At 48.0% G+C, this 22,736-nt stretch overlaps 2 protein-coding genes across 2 annotated transcripts; both read left to right on the top strand.

Moving 5' to 3' along the window:
* The first annotated feature begins 11,565 nt into the window (after positions 1 to 11,565).
* LOC101759189 (membrane steroid-binding protein 1) lies at positions 11,566 to 14,596 on the top strand. Its single transcript, XM_004984497.4, has 2 exons — positions 11,566 to 12,068; positions 13,990 to 14,596. The coding sequence occupies exons 1-2, from the start codon at positions 11,737 to 11,739 to the stop codon at positions 14,246 to 14,248; spliced, it is 591 nt and encodes a 196-aa protein (XP_004984554.1). The 5' UTR covers positions 11,566 to 11,736; the 3' UTR covers positions 14,249 to 14,596.
* Positions 14,597 to 18,280: 3,684 nt separating this feature from the next.
* Positions 18,281 to 19,946, top strand: LOC101758783 (F-box protein At5g46170). The gene has a single exon (XM_004984496.3). It carries the CDS (start codon positions 18,400 to 18,402, stop codon positions 19,513 to 19,515), a length of 1,116 nt encoding a protein of 371 aa, XP_004984553.1. The 5' UTR covers positions 18,281 to 18,399; the 3' UTR covers positions 19,516 to 19,946.
* Positions 19,947 to 22,736: the final 2,790 nt, after the last annotated feature.

Below are 22,736 nucleotides of genomic sequence, written 5' to 3'. Positions count from 1 at the left end.
CTAGTGAGAAACGGGAGACCATGGAGAAGGAGTAAGCACATGTGGCTTAGGTTCCTATTAAGATCTCGTTGGTAGGTCATCGACCCCTTGGTTGCTCCCGTGTTGGCTAGTTAGGTCTTAGCTAAGATGGGTAATGACTTTGATAGGATCCACACTGACACTAAGGTGATCATGCTGCGACGCCCTACTTGTGGGTAAAGTGTACACCTCTGCAGAGTTAAAACCTATTCAAATAACCGTGTCCACGGTATTGGACGAGTTACGACTTGATCACATAAATAGTTTTTGGGAGGTGGATGGTTTTCATGGCGTGTGTTGGATTTTGGAAGTGTCTGGCAGTTGTGCTATGAGTTACCGCGGACGGGGAGTCCGGTAGTATTAAAATTTGGATCCTTTGTGTAGGATCAACCTCACTCAATTATTCGGTTACTAAATAAATACTTTGTGGAAACCCTTCTGAAAGTGAACCCTTGTATATGTTAAAAATCTAGCTTTATTACAAATGAACCTTAGCTTTATCCTTGTTATGACTTGTTTGTACTCACCCTTATTTTGTTGCTTCAGAGGAAGACCTGGACTTCGTTGCTGAGGACATTGAGTAGGTGGTTGCTTCCGCACCTAACGTTGCCTGTGGCGTTGCCCTTTGCAGGATGCTTTCGCTAGCGTGTAGTCTCGAGTGCTATCTAGCGTTCATCTGGGTAGTGGCTTGGGTCGTTACCATTGTTGTTTTACTTACCGTTTTGGCATGGCTTTAGCGCCCGCCCCCTCGGGAGTTGTACGGTTTATGAACCATCTGTTGAATAAATGTGTTATCAGCCTCCTTGGACTGATATTTGTATCACATTTAGTCTTTACTTATGTGGGGATGCTTCATTAATATAAGACATCCATCATAACTTCGACCTACTATGTGCTGTACTAGCTTCATCCATGCCTTCCACCTGGCCAGCGCCAGCTGCCCACTCTGCTAGGCGCACATCAACGACGGCGACGCCTTGCTCAGTTCAAGTACCACTCCAGTGCCCGCATCATATTTGGCGGCCACGGCCTATCCTCCGACCGCTTCGATGTTGACGCCGACGCGAGGAGCGGGCGCGACCTCCTTGACATCTTCGTGGAGCGCGTGCTATCCGCGAGGTTCGCCATGGGAGGCACCAGCCCGAAGTAGTAGGCGGACAAGGAGGCAGCGTCGGCGTCGGCGTAGGTGCCAAGCGACCGTGCCGCTCTGGTGGCCCTTCCCTTGCACCTCTCACCGCTGGCGTCAGTCGTCCCCACCATCCATCACCGTCGCCTCCGGACTTTGCCGCTGCCATCCATCGCCTGTGCCTCCGGCCGCCGCCGCGACGCACTCGTCCTGTCATCCACGCCACGCCATCAGTTCTCCTGCAGGTCCATTACTTCTGATCCCATCTCCCTAATCATGTTGCTCTGTGCATTTCTTTCATAAAAGAATAGGATAATGTGCTGTTTGATCCGATAGGTATCCACCCTCTTTATTAGGATCTGATGCGCAGATGCTTTTAGCAACTCAGCAGCAACCTTTGTTCTCTTTTAATTGGTTTGTCTTCAAATGACGATGCTCGCGACTATAGAGCAGACCCATGCGAAACTTCAAGAGCTATCAATACCAGACGCCCATCAACAACACCAAAGCAGATGCAACAATCTCGACCCATGAAGCTGCTGTCAATACGCAGTGCAACAATCTATTTCCACATTCACGTGAAGCAACACCATCAAGTCATTTCATTCATCATCTATGTGCGCCAAAAAAAAACTTCGGAAGCAAAGAATTCATTCGTGGGCTCAAAGTTATAAGGTCCTTTCTCAACCAAGTCATTTTAAGGGTCACAAAGGTGACAAAACACATGACACAAGTTGCTCCAACATACTTTGCATACTTTGTCTAGAGCCCTAGAGGGGCTACACTTAGAAACTCACTTCTTTTCCTTAGAAATTTTTCTCACTAACTTGCAAGACTTCACCAATGTAAGTATCTCTCTACCAATACAAGTTAACTCTAGTAAGCATGTGATTATTTGCACTACTTATACATGTGGCTATCTAACCTATGCCAACATATCACCAACTAATTTTCAATGCAATGTTTTATCTCACACGAGACTAAGTTCAAATTGACAGTCATAGCAACCAAGAGTTGCGATGTTGACTAGAGCATGATGCTTCAAAAGTAAGTCCACAAAAACTTTGATCATAAGCAAGCTTTCGTCGACTTATCTGTTTATTTTGTTGTTACTATATTACGGTTGGATGAGTGAAAGAGCATCTAGGCCCCTAGTGGGTTTTGATGTATTGAATGAGAACATGATTAAAGGTCTAATGAACTTGTTAAGTTTATGAGCAGGTTATTTATATTGACGAACAATCTTTGTGGAAGGAATTGTATTAAAAGGTTCATACAATGAAAATAACAAAGTGGAAAATTTATGTGAATCCCATGATGGTTATATGAGATAGATGACAAGCAAATTAAAGAAAAGATGGAGGCATAAGGGCATTGACATATTGGTTGGTCTCTAAATAAGATGGGAAGCTTGTTGTAAGTAATTGGGATTTAAAAGTCAAAAGAAGATATGATCTCAAGTAAGTTTCACTCATGATGTCAAAGCATAGCTAGACTCAAATACGACAGCGATTGGATGAAGAAATCAAGCAAGTGATTAGTACCAAGGGACTAGGTAAAATATGGTCAAGTGGTGACTTGAGCCATGAGCTTTGCTAGGGTGAAGGGTCTAGTAATTGGAAGATTTTGAGGTATCAAGTAAAGCTTTGCCGAGTTTAGCAATGGGATGCATCAAACATTTATTGAGTCATATGAAAAAGTGACTTGTGATCTAAAATTGGCTTTTCACTCATATGTGATTGAATATTGATCCAAGTCACTAGCTCAAGGTTGAAGTGCTCAAACAAAAGAGACAAAGGTTGATGCATCTCTCAAGAAGACATGATTATCAAGTATGGCATGGTTAAAGGAAATGAAGCTCAAGAAGATGAACATGGTATATTTATTTTAATCTTGAGTTTAGGTGTGCTGCACTATCGAGAAGGATGCATCACATGATCATTTGATATAGTCTCAGTGCTCAAGTATCCTATGTGAGGAAAGAGTCACAAAGGCCACACGTACACACTAATAGTCATAAAGTTCCGAAAGTTTTCGGAAATATTTTCGAAAAAATCCGGAACTCAACTTGCAACGGCTAGTTGGTTTGAAAACCAGAGGTTCCGGTTTGGGGAAACTGGAAGTTCCGGTTTTGGTCTGACATGTCTAACGGCTTGTTTTTGGGGAGTGGAGTGTTTATACCCCACAACCCCCTCAGTGACCGGTTGTTGTTTTTGCAGTTGTCAGTGTGCTTCTTTCCTGTTCTAACCTGAGCCAAAGCCAAATAGGTCTCCCCAACCGCTCTTTGTGAGGTAGTGTGATCTTTGTTAAGATCTTGTGAGTTGGGTAGTAGAGAGGGGTTATTTGAGAGCATTAGAAGAGCACTCATTTGTTTGAGCACTGATTTACCTTGTCAAGTTACAAGTGAAGCATTTGTTACTCTTGGAGGTGTTTCTCCTAGACGGTTAGGCGTTGTCCAAGAGCTACCAAGGTGTGGTGAGCCACGGGACAATTTGTGCAGGTCAAGCTTTGCCTCCGCAAGGGAAGAAGCTAACTAGCGAAGTGGGGAAAGGGTTGAGTGCAACCTGGCTTCCTTGAAAGCACCCAACGGAGATGTAGGATTCGCTCGGTGGTGAATCTGAACTTCGGTGAAACAAATCATCATGCCTCCTCACTAGTTTGCATACATTTGCCCTGCATTTCTACTTAATTGTTGATCTCCTTACATTGATTGATCTACTCGGGTGTTAGTGTTTGTGAAGTGCAGGAACTTTGTGTTTCTACTAAAGATACATCATTCAGCATACTCTTTGAGACTGGTTTGATCTTTATATCTCTTGCTCAACATAAGGTTTAAGGGGTTGTCACTGCTAGGGATAAAACTGGATGTTCCGGTTTTCAGGCAGTGAGATATTCTTCCGTTGTTTAAGACGTGTGTTTCATATCTTCGAAAATTTCTAGAGAGTTTATCGGAGATTCCGAAAGTTGTTGATTAATTTGTTTTAAGTGGTGACAATTTCAGATTACGCCTATTCACCCCCCTCTAGGTGACATCAAGATCCTTTCAATGAGGCATGTGATCTCCGATCGAGACATCTTTAAAAAATAATGCAAGCTACATCTTAATATTGAAAATTTTCCACTCTAATATGCAGGTTCTCACCATGTAAGTATCTCTCCACCCACTTAAGCTAACCCTTGTATATTAGACCCTCACATTTTTTATTTTTAGGTACATTGGTTTTCAACTCGTAACCAAGTCAAGAATTAGGACATGATATATTGGTTTTAATGGTGCGTTGGTTTTCATCAAGTGATATATCTTACGGACCTTTGGCTCTCATCAACTATTGGAATTATCTTTATTGGCATTCATCAGTCATTGGCCTTCCACTATAATGGTTTTCAAAGTACCAAGCACAACCTTCGGAGGTTGATTAAGGCAATTCAGAGCACTACTTTGTTACGTGCTCAAGTTTCAATCGAAACTACCTTCTCTTGCAGGGTTGATGATATGGCAACTATGAGATATATCTTTGCATATGCAAGCATTTCATTCATATGCATCAAAGCATCCCATTGCATGGACGCACAACTTTCATGCATGAATCAAAAAAGCTCGAGAGGCCTCTATTATTTGATTTCGCAAAAGAGAAGTTGGTTGACAACCCACAAGTTTACCTTTTCTGCGGTTTTACTTTTTGCTCAAACATTCAAAGCCAAAAGCAACAAAAAGTTGCGGCATTGTCTCTACCTTTTAAGCATTTTTATTTATTAAGCCTCAAAAGGCCACTACATTGCGTTTTTGTGCAATCGGGACTTACCTTTCTGTGCAAGCAGAGGTTTGCTTATCCCAACAGTGGATGCAAACACTCGAACCTTGCGTTTTTGCGCAAGTAAAACCTTGCATTTCTGTGCAAGCAGATGTTTGCTTATCCCAACAGTGGATGTGAACAACTCAAACCTTGTGTTTCTACGCAAGTAAAACCTTGCATTTATGTGCAAGCTCTGAGTCAAAGGCAACAACAAGTTGCGGCATCAACTTTACATTTCAATGTATACTTGTTTTCCCTCTAACCTCGCAGGGTTTAAAGTTTCACGATCGAAGCAACCACTAACCTCGCAGGGTTTAAAGTTTCACGGTCGAAGCAACTAAGAGTTGCGATTTCAACCTTATGTACCAAGCCACGGAACCCTCGCAACTGAAGCTACCTTCCTTGACTTTTAAACCTCACAATCTCGTATGTTTGTCTATGCACAATTCAACATGCGCCTGGAACCTCCGTGAACTAAGTTGCGCTTAGCACCCCGCTTGCCCAGCTCCGGTCATACTTAAGCTCGTGCCAGCAATCATTTGGAAGTGAAATACCAAGGCCATGTTTAGTTACTCCCAACTCCCAACTTTGACACTATGCAAAAAGAAGATTCCCCATCACATCAAACTTGCGGTACATGCATGGAGTACTAAATGTAGATGAAATTAAAAACTAATTGCACAGTTTTGTTGTATTTTGCGAGACGAATCTTTTGAGCCTAATTAGTCAATATTTGGACAATAATTCACAAATACAAACGAAACGCTACAGTGTGCTACAGTGCTGTAACAGTAATTTGGCACCTCCCAAATTCCCCAACTAAACAAGGCCCAAGTCAAATACAACCATGTCAACCATCGAGGGTCATGTTCCTTTTCTTTGGACAAGACACTTCAATCATGTCACCCTCGATGATCCCAGTCAAGGTTTTAGGAAACCAGTCACAAGTTCCTAAGCTACCTAGCGAGGCGCAGCACTTGGCACCACTACGTGGGCCGTGTTTAGTTGGGGAATTTGGGAGGTGCCAAATTACTGTTACAGCACTGTAGCACACTGTAGCGTTTCGTTTGTATTTGTGAATTATTGTCCAAATATTGACTAATTAGGCTCAAAAGATTCGTCTCGCAAAGTACAACAAAACTGTGCAATTAGTTTTTAATTTCATCTACATTTAGTATTCCATGCATGTACCGCAAGTTTGATGTGATGGGGAATCTTCTTTTTGCATAGTGTCAAAGTTGGGAGTTGGGAGTAACTAAACATGGCCGTGGTTCCAAAACCTGCCAGCGAAGGGAAAGCCCATCCAATGCCAAGGCACCACGCGAGCATGTAGAAAGAACCCTCAAGACAAGCACAGACCTCCGTGACAAAATCTAAACACCCTCGAGCACTGTACGAAAAAAAAAACCCCTTTAACCTCGCAAGTTTCGAGTCAAGAGACAGAACTTAGCTAACCTCGCACATTCTATCTGAACTCCATGACAAAATCTAAACACCCTCGATCGTCGCACGGAAAAAAAACCCCTTTAACCTTGCAAATTTCGAGTCAGGAGACAGAACTTAGCTAACCTCGCACGTTCCGTAGAACTCCGGCCAGAAGCCAACCCTCGCAGCAAGAGCTGAACCCTCGAGGTTGCTTGAAGCCTAGAACCCTCGCAGCAAGAACGACCTCCACGGCAAGCTCGAACCTTGGCAGCAAGTGCTGAACCCTCGATGCCACCAAGCTGCTTCACAGCAAGCTCCACCCTCGCAGCAAGTTGCTCTACCATTGCGGCAAGCTCCTTTGCAGCAATCTCCACCCTCGCGGCAAGTGCAGACATCCGCGGCAAGCTCGACCCTCGTGGAAACAATTTTCGTGGCAAGCGCCGATCTCTGCACATGCATGCATGGCGATTACACGGGCAATACAACAATCGAGGGTTATGTTCCACCTCTCCGTATAAAATACTTTAATCTTACCACCTTTGATGTTTTTGTTTCTAATCATCTTTTTCTGATTTGCCGCCCTAAGCTGATAGCTGGTCCAAGGCATGAAGCTATGCTTCCATGACTGCCGGACATCAGAAACTACCCTCGGAACCTGCATGTGACAAGCTCGTTTCATCTTTGCGTTGCTTCCGCCGAGCCTAGTGTTATGCCTATCAGAGGTCATCACCTTTGGACAAAAGCCTTTAACCCTACCACCTCCGATGGTTCCATTTAACCTCGTCAGACTACCAAAATAGCAAGTATCCTTTTATAATTATGTTGCCACTAACATGGGCTGAGCCTATCCTGCCTGATCGAAACAAGCGAAGCTGCATGTTATTTTTGTGTCACATGCGCACGGCCGTGCACCTAAAGCTAGCAGATAAACTCTTCCATTTTACTTCACCTCCGCACCCTGCCAAGCATCAAAGAGACAACCACAATCTGGACCATCGCCAAAAAAGGTATTGCAACTAACAAGCGAGGTCACCAAAGTATTTAACACGTGGTACAGATTGTTATACTGAGGTCACCAAAAGGTATTACCTCGGCATAGCATGCGGCATGCTATACTGAGGCGATCGTGTTATCACATCGATGGCTATGATCCTTTTCTAGAGACAATACAATTTCAGCTTACCACCTTCGATGGTTATGATCCTATTCTATGCATGCCAGCAATTGCTAAGCACAGATGGGTCAATCTTTTTCCCTTGATGGAAGGTATCTAGAAATACCGGAATGCAACAAATATGCTAAGATAATTTGCCACCAAGACATGCAAATCTGATCAGCCGCCCCACTGTTAGAGAATGCGTGTGCACTATATTGCTTCACTTCAATCACTGACATTTCTGTTTGCAGGGTGTACTTTGGAGCGCTTATTACTTAACCATATGTGAATTTTGTCATTTCTTTTAGTATTCTTTGCTATGTTGCAACTAAGTTAATTCAATATAGTGAAAATTCGTGTGCTGACTCCTCTATGGAGACCATGTTACCTACAAAATACAGGGTTATGATACTTGATTTTCTGAAAAGGTCAATAATGAAGGTCATGACCTTATTGGTATCCCGTCTATATTAACCTATTTTAAAGATCTGGATTTTTCGAAAGGATCAACGATCAAAGGGCTCAACCTCGGCATCATCCGCTACATCGGCTCGAGGGCCTCCACCTCGGCATCACCCTCGACTTTGCCTTTACTACATCGGCTCGAGGGGCTCATCCTCAGCATTGTCGTCACCTTCAGCATCGCCATCTACCTCACCATCACTACGTTGCCTCGAGGGGCTCGCCATCAACTTCAACATCATCACTGACTACACGTACGATTCGACCTCGGCCACCGCTATTATATCTACTACATCGACTATTTTGACTACTTCCACCACATGCGGAGCTTCTCTCACGAACACCAGCCAAGAGGGGCTGAGGGTGTGCTGGAGGACCAGTCCATCCTAGTTGCCTAGCGCTCATGAGAGAAGGCTTGAAAATGTTGGAGCTACCTTCGGATACAACTACATCAGCTCTTGAAGCAAGTCCTGTTGATCGAACTTAGGAGTGAAGCCATAACCCGAGAGTGTGCGCCGCTGTTGGGATTAGGAATCCCGAACAGGTTATAGAGAGAAGGAGAAAGAAGAGAACAAGCCAATTGAACAAATAAACCAAACGAACAAATGGCCAAAAATCTTTTCCTCCAAGCTCTAGGGTTCTATTTATAGGGAAGAGAGGGTGGCTATTTATATTGATTCCATTGGTGGGGTTGAATAATACAGACAGGCCCTTGAACTTTACAAAGAGATCTCTGAATGTTACAACTGAGTTCCTAGCCCTTACAAATAAGCCCTTAAACCCCATTTCGAATCTCTTTTACACACAAGAAGGTCCCTAGCCTTAGACCTCTTAGGCGCACCCAACAGATAGTCTGAAAACAGTAAATTGTTGCAGGAATCCTGTAACCAGAAATGGCGCTTGGTCATCTGCCAACTTGAAATATCAGCCCGGGGCCCGGGCCACGAATCCGTGCTGGATCATGGCAACGCTAGCAGGCGAATCCACGAACAAAATGGCGCAGGTAAATCTTTTCTACGCATCTGCAATGTCTCAACTCTCTTGAGTAAAGCTTAAAGGCAAATAATCCTGCATGATCTGGTCTCCAACTGGTAAGCACGAATACCAGGGCAATCGCGGATGAAAGAGGCCGGACCGGGGTCCGGGGAAGGGGAAGCCTGAATTATCAAGCCTGAGACAGAGCTGTTTCAGCACCAGTGTTCAGAGACCATCAGCATTCAGCAAGATCTGCCACTCCGAGACGGATCTAGCCTAAGCTACCGCCTACCAGCACTGCGGTTGTGCAGTCACCGTTCGTAGGAAAAAGGCAAAAAGCCATGAAGTTACACGGAACGAAATCCCACCAGGGCTGTGTGCACCAGATCGAGCCCCAAACCTTTTGGCTTTCGCTCGTGCAGGGCAGGTATGCCTGGCTGGACCATCGCGTATTCCCATGGTTCGCCGGTTCAGGGTCAAACACGCAGTGATGCCTGCACCGTTCTCGTCGTCGGTTTCGGCAGCGTCCTCGGTCCAAAAGACAAGGAAAATTCAGCTCAGGCAGTCAGAGGAACGGAGACGGAGACCGGGAGTTCCCGGTGCCTCGGCCCTCGGGTCTCTCTGGCGGGGCCACGCCAAGGTTCGCCCAGGCCCAGCTGGGGGGCAGGCGACCAGCGTTCAGCCTAGCGAGCTACAGATACCCTGACTAGCCACGCGAAGTGGGCGAGGCAGACCCACCGGATTTGTCTTCGGAAGAACGGTGGATCCGGGGACACAGTGGAGGAAAGGTCGTGCCCTTTGTCTCGCCGCTGTCGAGGCAAGGCAGCAGCAAGGGACGACTGGGCGAGGACACCTTGGTCCTTGGGGGTCTTTCTGGCCTGTCGAGTCAACACGACGTGTCTCCGCGTCGCGTACAAATTGCCTGCCTGGGCGGCCAGGGGATCCCCGATCCGGAGATCTCGTTTCAACTTTCAAAAGACGCCGTTAGTCGGGGTGTTCGGAGGCGCTAAACTTTATCAGTGTCACATCGGATATTCAGATACTAATTAGAAGAACTAAATATAAACTAATTATAAAACTAAATGCAAAATACCTATGCTAATTTGCGAGATGAATCAATTAAGTCTAATTAATCCATCATTAGCAAATGGTTATTGTAGCACCATATTGTCAAATCATGGACTAATTAGGTTTAATAAATTCATCTCGCGAATTAGACTCCATATGTGCAATTAATTTTATAATTAGCCTATATTTAATACTCATAATTAGCATCAAACATCTAATGTGACAAATGCTAAACTTTGACCGTGGCATCCAGATGGGGCCGTAGTTGGAGTGAGGCACGCTGAGGTGCCACGACGAGGGCCTGCTTTGGCGCGTGCTGAACTGCTGATCCACGTCCAAGCCAATTACAAACGTGTCGAATTACGACATGACTCGAGGAGCAGCGATGAGTGGCGGAGCAGCGGAGCAATTGCAAAGATACGAAAGTCAGCCAGTCACCGTACTCCCTACGTAAAAAATTTCTCAAGCCTGTCGACGAAAGTAGTACATGACCATTTTGAGATCACATTGATCACGAATAATCTAAAATATTTGCAATCCCAAAATAATATTGTACTCTACTAGTCTTGAACCATAATTCAGCTTATATAATTAAGAGGGAATAAACAGGCTCTAAATTCCTCTGGTCTAACTTTAAGAATAATATATTTGACCAAAAGCAGCATGTATAATTTGATTCTTGCTTTCATGTTTGTCTGTCTTTTTTTTTTGTTGTGCTAGCCAGGGGCGGATCCAGAACGGGGCTGCGCCCCGGGCTAAGCTGTTGAATCACACCTAAAATAGTCTAATTTTGTCTCATAAGCCTTATTTTGTTAGGCTAAATAAAGGGACTTCATGGTCTCGCCCCGGGCTGCAGCCCGGGCAGCCCGGGCCCTGGATCCGCCCCTGGTGCTAGCTACTGACAATGATGAGACTCGTTCTTGTTGGATAACTGTTCAAAACGTGAGCTATTCTCTTTGATGCGGACACAAGCGTAGCACTGAAACAAACTGAAAAAGAAGAGGGCAAACCATCTGAGGTGCATGTGAAGAACTGGCTAGGATAAAAGAAACGTGTGTGGTGGCGTCAACCTGTGTTGATGAGACACTGCAAACATTGGCAATTGAGCTTATTGAGTTGATTTATAAAAGTTATGTGTAAAACATCTATCTGGATTGTGTTGCTTGCAGTATGCAGACACAGGTATTATGTAGCAGTGAACTTTTGTGCCGATAGCTCAGCTCGCTAGTGTTTGTGCCATATGGAAGTGTGTTACGAGACACAATCACACAAGGGGAGTTTTGCGGCCTTTTCCCGATACAACAGGCCCAGCAAACTTGTGAAGCGGAATTAGCAAGCGACCGCAGAGATGTAGCGGCGAAAGAGGCCCGACTTCCCCCGAGGTCGCGAAAACTGCGACGGCGGGCCAACCTGACCCGACCAACATTTGCTGCCCAGGCCCGGCGGTGCCGGTTGCGGCTGCCTTACGCGCAGCGTGCGCCACTTTTTCGCCGTCTGCCGCGTGCCGGGGCTCGGCTTTTGCGCTGTCGCTGGCTCCGCTTGGCCGCGCCCGGCTGCCGTCCCAGACCAACGCAACGCAACCAAACCTTCCTTTCCATTCCAAGTTCCATCCCCCCCGCGAGCGAAGTCTCCGAGTCAACAACAACATCCGGCACCGGCAGCACCGCAGCACCTACCCCAGCCAGGATCGCTCGCGGCCGCGGCGAACCCTAATGGTGGCGATGGGGTTCGCGGAGGCCCTGCAGGCCTACACGGGCCTCACACCTGGGGCCGCCGCCACCATCCTCGCCCTCATGCTCGCGACCTACCTCCTCGTCTCCTCCCTCTTCGTCGCCCCCGCCGCTCCCTCCCCCGCGGCGCCTCCCAAGCAGCGGGAGGAGAAGGAGCAGGAGGGGGAGAAGGATCCGATGCCGTTCGTGTATCCCGACCCCGTCGAGGTCGGCGAGGTCACGCTCGAGCAGCTCAGGGCGTACGACGGCAAGGACCCCGCCAAGCAGATCCTCATCGCCATCCGGGGCCAGGTCTACGACGTCTCGCGCGGGAGGTGAGGATTGCGCTCGATTCTGCTTTCCGTTCCGGACTGATGTTGCTGCCCATTGAACTGATCTTGCTACCGTAAAACGCATCTAGCTGAAACCGTTGAGAGGAAACAATCTACGTTGGAGTGGTGATAACCGATCTTTAGCTATTGCGTGCAGTAAGTAGGTTTAAATTTGCCAAGCTGATGGTGTGGGTAGTTCATTTCATTCAGAAAACTGTTGGGGCACTATGATAGAGATCATAGGCATTACCCTTATTAATGTGAGGGGGAGTGTTGTAATTTGATAATTATGGAGTCTGGACACTACTTAGACCTGGGAGTTTTGGTCGAAAGTAGATCATGTGTCTGGGCACACGTTCAAATGGTTTGGCAGCCAGCAGATGTGGCACAGATACTATAGTCAATGACCAGTATTGCTGGTCATTTTTGTTTATGGAATGACATGTCGAGAACTCGAGATGCAGTATTTTAGATGTTTCATGTTTTGTTGTGGAATAGCCTATAACGTATGCGCATGCATTCATCTCTTGGAAATTTTCAGTTTATAATGTTACTAGCTATATGTTTTTTTTTTCAGGAAAAAAAAGAAAATATTTCTAGCTATACAATGAGAGTTCTGACAGATCCTTGTTTGACTTCATGTAGAGAAACCAAAATTGTCAAAATGAAACTTAGGTGTTATGCTTACTTTATCTACTCGAACTACTTTTTAGAGCTCTGAAGTTAAACTCCTTATTTATTTAAAGGCTATCAATTTTTTGTAACTTGTAACTATTTGTTGAAGTTTTCATCTGGACCCAAGACTGATACGTCCAACTGCCATATTTAGTAGTAGTATGTGTTGTATGCCCCAACGCTCTATCAACTACTATGGACCTAGTTTTGTACCTAGTTAAGCTGTTTCCTTTTTTTCGTTATATTCTGATTTCAGTGCCAATATTTTCTTTCTGTTTGCTTTATGCTGATTCTTCAGCTAGTCATTTATTTGATAAGTGATCATAATATATCATGTGCCATCTCTCCTTGGTTAGTAATATAAAGTTCAAGTTGAAACATTGCCATATTTGATATGTACTGTACTTTCTGGCTCTGTATCCATGTCTACGATCTTTTGCTTCACCTGATTAGCTTTCCGGTTTCTTTTTTCCTTTATCTTCTCCAGTATTTATGTTTCTGATTGCTTTCTGCACCTTGTTTCCTTAGCTAGACATTTGGATGTTGTATAAGTGATCATAGTTTATCTACCATGTCTCCATCCCTCCTTTGTTAGCTCCACATTTGTCTAGGAAGTAGTATATAGTTTGTGAAATCATGTACTACTGTAGTTTAGTCAGTATTGTTTATCCTGCGGTCTGCAATCAGTGGTGTCTATAGCTACTGTGGGCTACTCTTAATCCCTTGCTTTGTTTAACTATTGTTCATCTTCCTAGCCTGCTGTTTCAACAGGCAACAAGCATATTCTTCTTTGTTGAGACTGTCTAGATTCTAGAACTCATGCTATAGTTTTCTATTTGGATGTTCCTTTGCTCCATATACTGCCAAAGAATTAGGTATATAGGTCCGAGTCCTTCAAATAATCTTCGACAAAATGTGGCTGTTTGGATTCTGATTCTTAGATGTAACTTGGTACCCGTGCAATGTATTTGTATGTCTGTGACTAGTTGCTGAATACCGTGGATGCTTGTATCGAATGTTGCTATACAGAACATGTGCATCCTACTTCCACATGACATTTGAAATATGATATGTTTGTCTACCACTTTATGCATAAACATAACGTTTTCCATGGCATCAGATTATGCTATGCTGGTATGCCTTTGAGCAGTAGGCTTCTGTTGCAATAAGGTGCTGCCTGTGTTATTATGGGTGTATAATTTGGTTTATTGCCCTCTCATGATTGTGTTCCCTGATATTTTCCCCTCAGGCTCTTTTATGGCCCTCAGGGACCATACTCCTTGTTTGCCGGGAGGGATGCAACCCGGGCCCTGGCATTGATGTCATTTGACCCTAATGACCTCACTGGGGATTTGGACGGCCTAAGCCCCGATGAGCTGGAGGTGTTGCAAGATTGGGAGGAAAAATTCAAGGAGAGGTACCCGAGGGTGGGTCACCTTGCCGGTCAAGACGCAGCCGGCAGTGACCGCATCGCCGCCCAGCCTGACCATGGGGAAGAGGACGCCTAACTCCATCGCCGGTTTGTCTCGTCCTCTGTTTTCTTCTTACTGGATCCCAGGCGGTAGATCTGATGCGCTCACTAGTCACTAGTAGGTGACGTTGCTCTCGTCATCGCGTTCTGTATGTATGTGTGACTAATGTACCTGCCCTGCCCGCTTTATTTTTTGGTGCCTAATGGATTAGGGGAAAGTTTTGAGTGGCAAAAATAACTCGAGGCTTGAGGAAAGGAAACAGCCCATGTTCAGCTCATGTGTATATCAGTGCGTGATTTGTGTCATTATTTGAGGCTTTTGGTGTTCATGTAACAAACAACGATCCTGCTGTCAAGCTAAAGCACCATGATTTGCCAACCCACACATAGCCTGATTACTTTTTCCGCCTTGTCGGGAGAACAGCATCTGCATCAAGTCCGTTCTTTTTTTCAGATTCTTCGCTTTCCACACATGATGCGCCTGCGGTTGATTGTTTGAGCTGGCTCCTTTTTCGGCCTCCAGCTCGCTGCGGCATTGTCTGGCTCTTTTATTGTGTGTCAGCAGCGAGTTTGTTCGTTTATTTTGATCGGCTTGATCCCTGCAACTGCAAACGCAGCGGGATGACCATGGAGCATTGACCGACCCGATGAAGGGTCGGGGCCGGACGTGTCTCAGCCGGCTCCCGGGCCGCCGTGTCTAATAATTGTCTCCTCGCCTCGGCTCATCGTGGCGGAGGCGGAGCAGAGGCAAAGCCCCGGGGCAGGGAGCGCACGTCTGCTCACATGGCGTGTCCCGGGGAGCAGAGAGCACGGCTCCCCCTCGCTCCCTTCCCTTGGCCACGTACGCGCCACAGTCCTTGGGGAGGACTGGTGGAGGCACCACGCACACGCAGCAGCCGCTATCCGTCTATCCGTGGCCGAGTCGCGTCATGTGGCGGCAGGCTCGGTCCGATCTGGAGGGCCACCCCCTCGCCATGATCCACGCTGCGCTGCCGATGGCGTGGGCGCCACCACCGGCTCTCGCTCAACCACCCGTCGTCCACTCGTCCTCTGCTCTCCCCTGTTCCTGCCCCGCGGCGAAACAGAGGCCTGAACTGGAGGCGGAGCCGCGGAGGGGAGGACCGGCCGTCCAGCCTTGCCGGGCCGACCCGGAAATTTACGCCGATCTGCGGGCTTTCCTTGGTGGCCTCTGGCCTGGCCGCCGACCTATACCAGCCGTGATCTCTTCCGGTGAATTATCTTATCTCGAAGAGCTTCCTACTCCGAGCTCCGGCTTGGTGGGATCTCATCCGGGTAGATGGATCGGGAGAGTGTGTTGAATTAGGAGGGCGGGCCACCAGGGTCCCAGGGCAGGGTTCTCACTGTTGCTGCAAAATATCGTGGCAGGCGCCGGATGGTTCGCATCAATGCCTCCTGCCCTACGCCGCGCGTCCCGTCCGGGGTTATCAGCATCGGGCGGCATGGTTCTGACACCGACGTCGTAGATGAATACCCGTAGATGTTCATCGAAAACGGACGCTGCATTTTCCATTTTCCTCCATATTTCTGCTAGAAAAATCATGTGTCGTTTTAACACGAGGCTCCGGTCCATGCCTTCCTGTTGATGCCGCGGTGTACCGTACCACGGTTCACGGGGAGAGGAGGAAGAGCTTTCGTCTGTTGGATTGGGCTCCCTATCCTATCGACTTTCTCCCTCCGTCATTGCTATTGAATGATATCGTTTTCTGCTTGAGGTTTCTTCAATACTTTTAAAGAAATGGCTGTCGATTGTTAAAGAAAAAACAAGTAAGAGCATACTAGTTTATATATGGTACTACAGTATTTTTATAGCTCATGATTTAGGCGAGATCCGCATTGTCATTTCTCATCAATATTAGATTCAATTCAATGCTCGCTTGGCCATCTTGCACGGACGGACGGGCTGATTGCATGAGTGGTGGTTTCCGACATAATGCATCAAAGTGCACTCTGGAGAGCCCTCGAAACGCCATCCCCATACCCCGAATCTCCACCAGGGCTGCCAGCGGCGGACGAAAGCAACGCCCGCCGTCTCCCAAGCCCCGATTGGAAAACGCATCCCACGTTCTCGAGAAATCGGAAAGCAAATTCATACACAAGAACAGGGCTCCATCCTCAGCTCAGCCCCAGGCTCCATCAATGAGTGATCTTTATATTGTGAGCACGCTACAGAGGAGACGGCCTGCTGATTGGCTTGGATTCCCGTCCGTCCATGATGGAGTCGACAGGCCCTTTCTCGCTCCCTTCCTTCCTTGCCGCTGGCTTTGTGAGAACCTGCAGACACACATCATTTGCGCGATCGAGTCGAGCGAGCCTCGTTGGCAACATGGCATGCATCAGATCCATGCATGCAAATCTGTTTTAAATTTGCTATAGAAAAGCCAGGCACTGTTCGATCGGCTGGTGTTAGCACGAGTACGGACAGTTCATGGCTAATCATGGAGTACTATACACACCATCACACATACAGTACACAGCAAGTAGAGTGTTGTATAATGTATGCATGATGGATGGTTCAGTTCTCCCAATCATATGATGAGAGTCAGTAGCGGACGACCGTGCATATGGTGTACAACTCACCCCCGAGCTACCGCATTATTTGGCGGTTGGAGTTGTTCGTTCTCGCTCGGGCTCAGGCCTTGCGTGCAGAGCTGGCTGGCCACGGGAGAGCAGAGAGAGCACGGGCACGGCCTGCCCCGTGCGCAGTTGCACGCACAACTCGATGCCCAGATATTTTATTATGCGTGCTTGGAAGCTTAGCGTGGATGGGCCTAGAAATCTTCAGGTAATCTGAGCCCCGTTTTGCATTCGCAATTGGCCTCCCTAACAAGAATGTACTTCTTCTGTTAGTTACACAGATCGAATTGAAATTGAAACGCGAGGGACACGAAAGGACCATGGCACCGCAAAGCGAATGTCCTCGCGACCTCGATCTCCTTTTGGCCTCCCCGTCTGGTAGGTTTGGTTGGTTTCTACCGGTGCCGAGGTGCGGTGCAGGGAAAAAGCAGAGCGATCCCTCGCGCCTGTACGTGCGGCGTGGCACTCGTCCCTCCGGTGAGGGAGCCGAACCACCAGGATCCAGGAAAAATGGCTGACAAGGCAGTTGCACAGTTTCCGTATGTACACTACTGCGTAACGAACCTTGTTTTTTTTTTTCCTCTGCAATAAAACCTGAGTAACGACGCTGGTAGCTTTTGAGAGGCAATTATATAGCGGCGCGCGAAAAGGGCTTGTAGCTGCTGTTCTTAGGACGCTTTAATTTGCTGGGGGGAAGAAATTAAAAGGCCTTTCCCGTCCTGGAAAAGGAATACAGTATGGGTGGACCTGTAGACGCCCATCATCCTGTTCAGTGCAGCACGAACAAACAACTTTTTTTTTTGAAAAGATGAACAAACAACTCGATGAGGGGTTTTGGTTAAGGGATATGATTGAATGATTAGTGGTAGCGGCACTTTATCCCGGGAAAAGGCTGTACATTCGATCTCATAGATCTTGCTGTCGACCTCCCTCCCTCCCTCTCCTTTTGCAACTAAAAGGTAGAGTCTCGGTTTGTTCTGGAATTAGAAACACGTAGATATGATTGTTCAATTTTCATTCAAAATATGCAAATTGTTCAAAATCTGCAAATTGACACATGCAAGAAGTACTTGAGGGCTAAGTGGAGGAAGCAAATTTTGTTGAAAATTACTGGACCAATTTGTCAGTGACACAAACGATTACTGGACACATGCAAGGAAGCAAAATGCAATCGTTTGTTGAAGACGCAATGACAAGGTACTAATTACTGGTCACTGACAACCGAGAGTGCCGTTGCCCAGATTCTGCAGCAGCAGGAATAGGATCGAGTGAGACGAGGAGGAGGATTAAACTAATCTCCTAGGACCAGGAGAGCCGGAGAGGGGGAGGAACGGTAGAAAAGAAAAGGAATTAATTCATCGCCTCTCTCCTCTCTAACGGTATGATTAGGGGAGGGGCATCCCCGACAGCGAGCCATGGATGGACTTAACAAACGGTCGCTCTCCTCCCCCGCCTTTATAAGCGCCTCTGCCGCGCCTTCACTCGCCACCACCATCCCCTTCCTACCTCACCTACTCCTCCTCATCCTACTGCCCCGCGCGCCATCTCCTCCGCTCCACCCGCCGCAAGAATCCAATATCCAAGGCAGGAAGGATGCAGTCCAAGCACCGGATCTTCGCGGAGGACCTGCTCCTCGCGGCGGAGGGGGAGGACCACTTCGACCGTGTCCCGGACTCGCTGGTGCTCATCATCTTCAACAAGCTGGCCGACGCGCGCTCGCTGGGCCGCTGCTCCGCGGTGTCGCGCCGCTTCAACGCGCTCGTCCCGCTCGTCGACGACGCCTGCCTCCGCATCGACCGCGTCATCCCCGCCGACGGCGGCGACGGCGCCGACGCGCTGGGGCTTGCGGGGGCGCCGCGTCCGCGCGCCGTGCTCTCGCACCTCCTCAAGGCCATGCTGAACGCCGTGCTCAAGCCCTTTGCGCACTGCGACGCCAAGTCCGGCGCGCACGGCGGCAAGCACTCGCAGCAGCAGCAGCACCACTCGCCGGCGCAGGTGCTCAAGAACTTCAGCAGCATCCGGAACCTCCGCATGGAGCTCCCCGTCTCCGATGTCGGCACCGACGACGGCGTCATCCTCAAGTGGAAGGCCGTGTTCGGCAGCACGCTCCAGAGCTGCGTCATCCTCGGCGGCACCAAGGTGGAACGCGCTGCCGCCGGCACCCACGCCCCTATGGCCGCCGCCGCCGCCGCCACCGATTCCGATGGCGCTGGCGACGAAAGCGGCAGCATCCCGGAGTCCTTCTACACCAACGGCGGCCTCAAGCTGCGCGTGGTCTGGACCATCAGCTCCCTCATCGCCGCGGCCACCAGGCACTACCTCCTCCGCGAGATCGTCAAGGAGCACCCCACCCTGGAGCAGGTCGCACTCACGGACGCGCACGGCCAGGGCACCCTCAGCATGGGGCGCGACCAGCTCAAGGAGTTCAGGGACAAGCCGCTCGCCGCGGCCGCCGCCGCCAACCGCACGCAGGTGCCCGCCTGCAACATGAAGCTCCGCTACGCGCCGCTGCTGGAGCTCTCTGACGGCACGAGGATCCACGGAGCCACGCTCGTGGTCATCAAGCCCGTCGGCGAGTCCGGCGGCATCGGCGGCGGCAGGAAGGAGCTCGACGACTTCGTCGCCGACACCTTCAACGGGCCCTTCAGGGAGGCCGTCGGCGTCCTCAGCAAGCGCCGCACCTACCTGCTCGAGATGAACGGCTTCTAGTCTAAGCTAGGCTCCACCTCTGGATCTCCTTCCTCCTCCTGTGCGCGCGCGCCTGCAACGGCCAGAGCAACACCTCCATGGCAATGGGCAATGGCAACTAGGTTGCTCTGCTCGCCTCAGCTCGGCCTAGCTCAGAGATCGGTGGCATACCGAGGTGTTCCTCCTTGTAACAATCAACGCTGATGCCTCCTCGATCTCTCGTTACTGCCTTGGTATCCTTGTCACACAATAATCGAATGGAGCCCGGCAGCACCAGCAGCCAGCTTCACTACATTTTGGTGCTATGATGAATGGATGAATCAATGGATGGATCATGGAATGAAGCAATCACATTTCCAATCAAGTGTTGTCCAAAGTGTACTGTAAAAGTTCTGAGATGAAATCATGATTTCAATCAATGAATTGGATGGAGCAATCCCATTTTCAATCAAGTGCTGTCGAGAGTACTCTGAAATTCTTGAATTGAACTGCAGTTTATGGTGAATGGAATTGTTTATATGCTTTGGGGTGAAAGAAAAACGAGTTTAATAAGGAATTGAGGGATTAGCCAATGAACCATCTGTGCCCTAGGATATGCATCACTTTTCTGTATGTCCTGTGCTCTAAATTCCGAAAATTCCTAAAGCAAACACCCTCATCCAAATGCTGGATAAACTGACAGGTCCATTCTTGGTCCTGGATGCCTTTTGTGGCTTGTTTCTTGCTTCACCTATGTACGGTGTGAACAAGCACGGAGTAACCATGAAGTTTTGCGCCCTTTGCTACAATTTGGGGACTATGAACTGGCCATTTTTGCTCCCTTTGCCACATTCGCATTGCTGGATGGATTGAGTTTATCTGAATGAAATTCACTAACTTTGAACAATGTGAGCTGTTGTTCCTATCCAACTGCCTAGAATGGTAGCCACATGGTTGATGTTCATCACCAGGTGCACTCTTTGTGGAATGCTTCTTCCTTGCACCCTCCTCCTGGGAACATTACTGGGTATAACACCAACTTGCAATTTACTTAGTATTAGGAATTAAGATAAGCTTTCTTAATCCATACTTCAATACAGTATGCGCAATTAGGACATCATTTCGGATCGGCTTTCTTAATCTATACAGCACATTCTGTGCTGCATCTACACGGCAGGCTAAGTTTATTCCGGACCGCATACTGTACAATCCACTCCGCTCCATTATTGATCCTCTCAAGAAGATGAAGGCGATGTCAAAATGCTGGGGGAGAAGGCAGTTGAGATGCCCTTATCTGGACTGTCTCCCTAAGGCTGGAAACATGTGAAATTCTCGCCCCAATTCCTGTCAATTCGTTGCCCTACCAACGGCTATCAGCAGCGGTGTCATTGACTTCGCAATCGTTTAGCATACCGGAACCGGATAAAGAAACATGCCCTGGCCCTGCTGAGTTTGCATGGATCATTCCTGAGGTAGATGGCATGTGTGCGGCAATTAGAGAGGGGATTAGCCACGCAAACACATGCCTCCAGCTATTTGATTCCGTAGGTTATCAGGTTGTGTGCTCCTCGCTCGCTCGTCCACGGTCGCCAACTACTGCAGGTGATCGATTGGGTGCAGAAGACTCCGCCCGATTTCGCGTTAGGTGAAGGATGAACTGTTCTCGTTGCTGAAATTGCTTCTCCGGTCACCATTTCGGTTTCTTGGTGCAATGCAATGCAATGGGAGCAGCTACGACGATCCTGGTCTTGAATATTCCAGTGTGTTCAGTAGGAGGAGCTGGTAGACGACTGCGACAAGAGAGAGTACACTAATTTTCATTTCGGTTTGATAAAAAAAAATCCATGCTGCAATTGATTAGTGCACTAATGGCTGTGCTGTTCCTTGGCTGGTAGGGAGGATTAGTGTTGCTCGAGTGCGGGGCAGACGAAAAGGAGATGGCCCTTGGACGGTGGTTGGGTTAACGGCCACAGTCCCTTTGCTGATGTCCGCGCCCTTTTGATTGCGATCGCTGATGGCGTCCGTTTCATGGGTAGTGACAAGACTGCCGCTTCGAATCGGCTCGGAGATCAGGAATCGGGATCAGACGGCGCCACCACCACAAATGGGCAAAAGTGTTGGAGCCAATCGAGATTGATTTGGGAGACGAGCACTAGCAGATCAGGTTGGTTCAGAAGGTACAAGGCCTCTTAAAATATTTGACGTATTTTGTTCAGAACAAAATATGCTCGAGAGAATGCAAATGCCTGTTTGGGATGCGGTAATTCGGTGGAAAATGTCGAGCTCTTGCAAGAATTGGCCACGTTTTGACGGAGCTTATTCCCTTGCTCTTTTTTTTTTAACTTGTTCAGGCACGAAGCACCAGGAATGTAGAGATTTACCATCTCAACGGCAACGAAAAGGAATCTCTGGTTGACGAAGAATGAACATATATCTATTCGATTAACTAGGTGTTGCAGCTGAATCTCCTCTGGCATTCTGGATCCGAGGCAACGAAGCACTCAACGGTCGTGTCTCGTCTTGGGACGTTCATGTGGCGACGATCCGAGCGTTATCCGGACATGTTCATCAGGGCCTCATCACCTCAAGTGTCAACGCCTATTTTTTTTTATGAAAAAGAAACGGTACGCCTGCTTGCATTGGTAGGCAGGACGAGGGAATATTAGTCCATATGGCTATTAAACTAGCCATTATATTATTAGGCCGTCATATGGCTGTAAAGTACTGTGCTTACTCCCTAATCAATGCACTAAACAAATGCAAACCGTATCTTGACAGTGCAAAAATACAGCGTGCACGGCGTCTCTGCTGGTGATGATGCGTTGTCAATGCTCTCCTCTTTACCGTTGGCGCCACGCACGGCCGTGTCTTCTTACCGTTGCGCACTTGTGCTGTCCACCGATCAGGGGGTTGCTTCGCTTGCTTGGGTTGAATTTGGAGGTCTGTTGCTTCGTTGAAACGTCCGGCTGAGCATACCTTGGGGATGAATCAAGAGGTTTGGGTCTTGTTTTCTTTCGTTGCAAGAGTCGTTCTACGTGCCTTTTTTGAGAGCGGAAAAAAGTTTCGCTGAAGAGTGAAGGCATGAGCAATGCAGGGCAGAAAAAGGAGGCAGATGGGTCAACAGGAAGAACACAAGATACTACTACTCGGCAGTGCAATGACATGGGGCTGCAGGCGGATTGCTTGTGATCACAAGAAGTGCGTGGCTGCTGAAAAGTTTAGAGGATGCAGGGGGAAACGTTAAGTGATTTCGTCTCCGTTTC

This window comes from Setaria italica, chromosome IX, assembly GCF_000263155.2.
Source record: "Setaria italica strain Yugu1 chromosome IX, Setaria_italica_v2.0, whole genome shotgun sequence".
NCBI classification, from domain to species: domain Eukaryota; kingdom Viridiplantae; phylum Streptophyta; class Magnoliopsida; order Poales; family Poaceae; genus Setaria; species Setaria italica.
The sequence above is the reverse complement of the archived record's forward strand: the minus strand, read 5'-3'. Positions and strand labels throughout refer to the sequence as shown.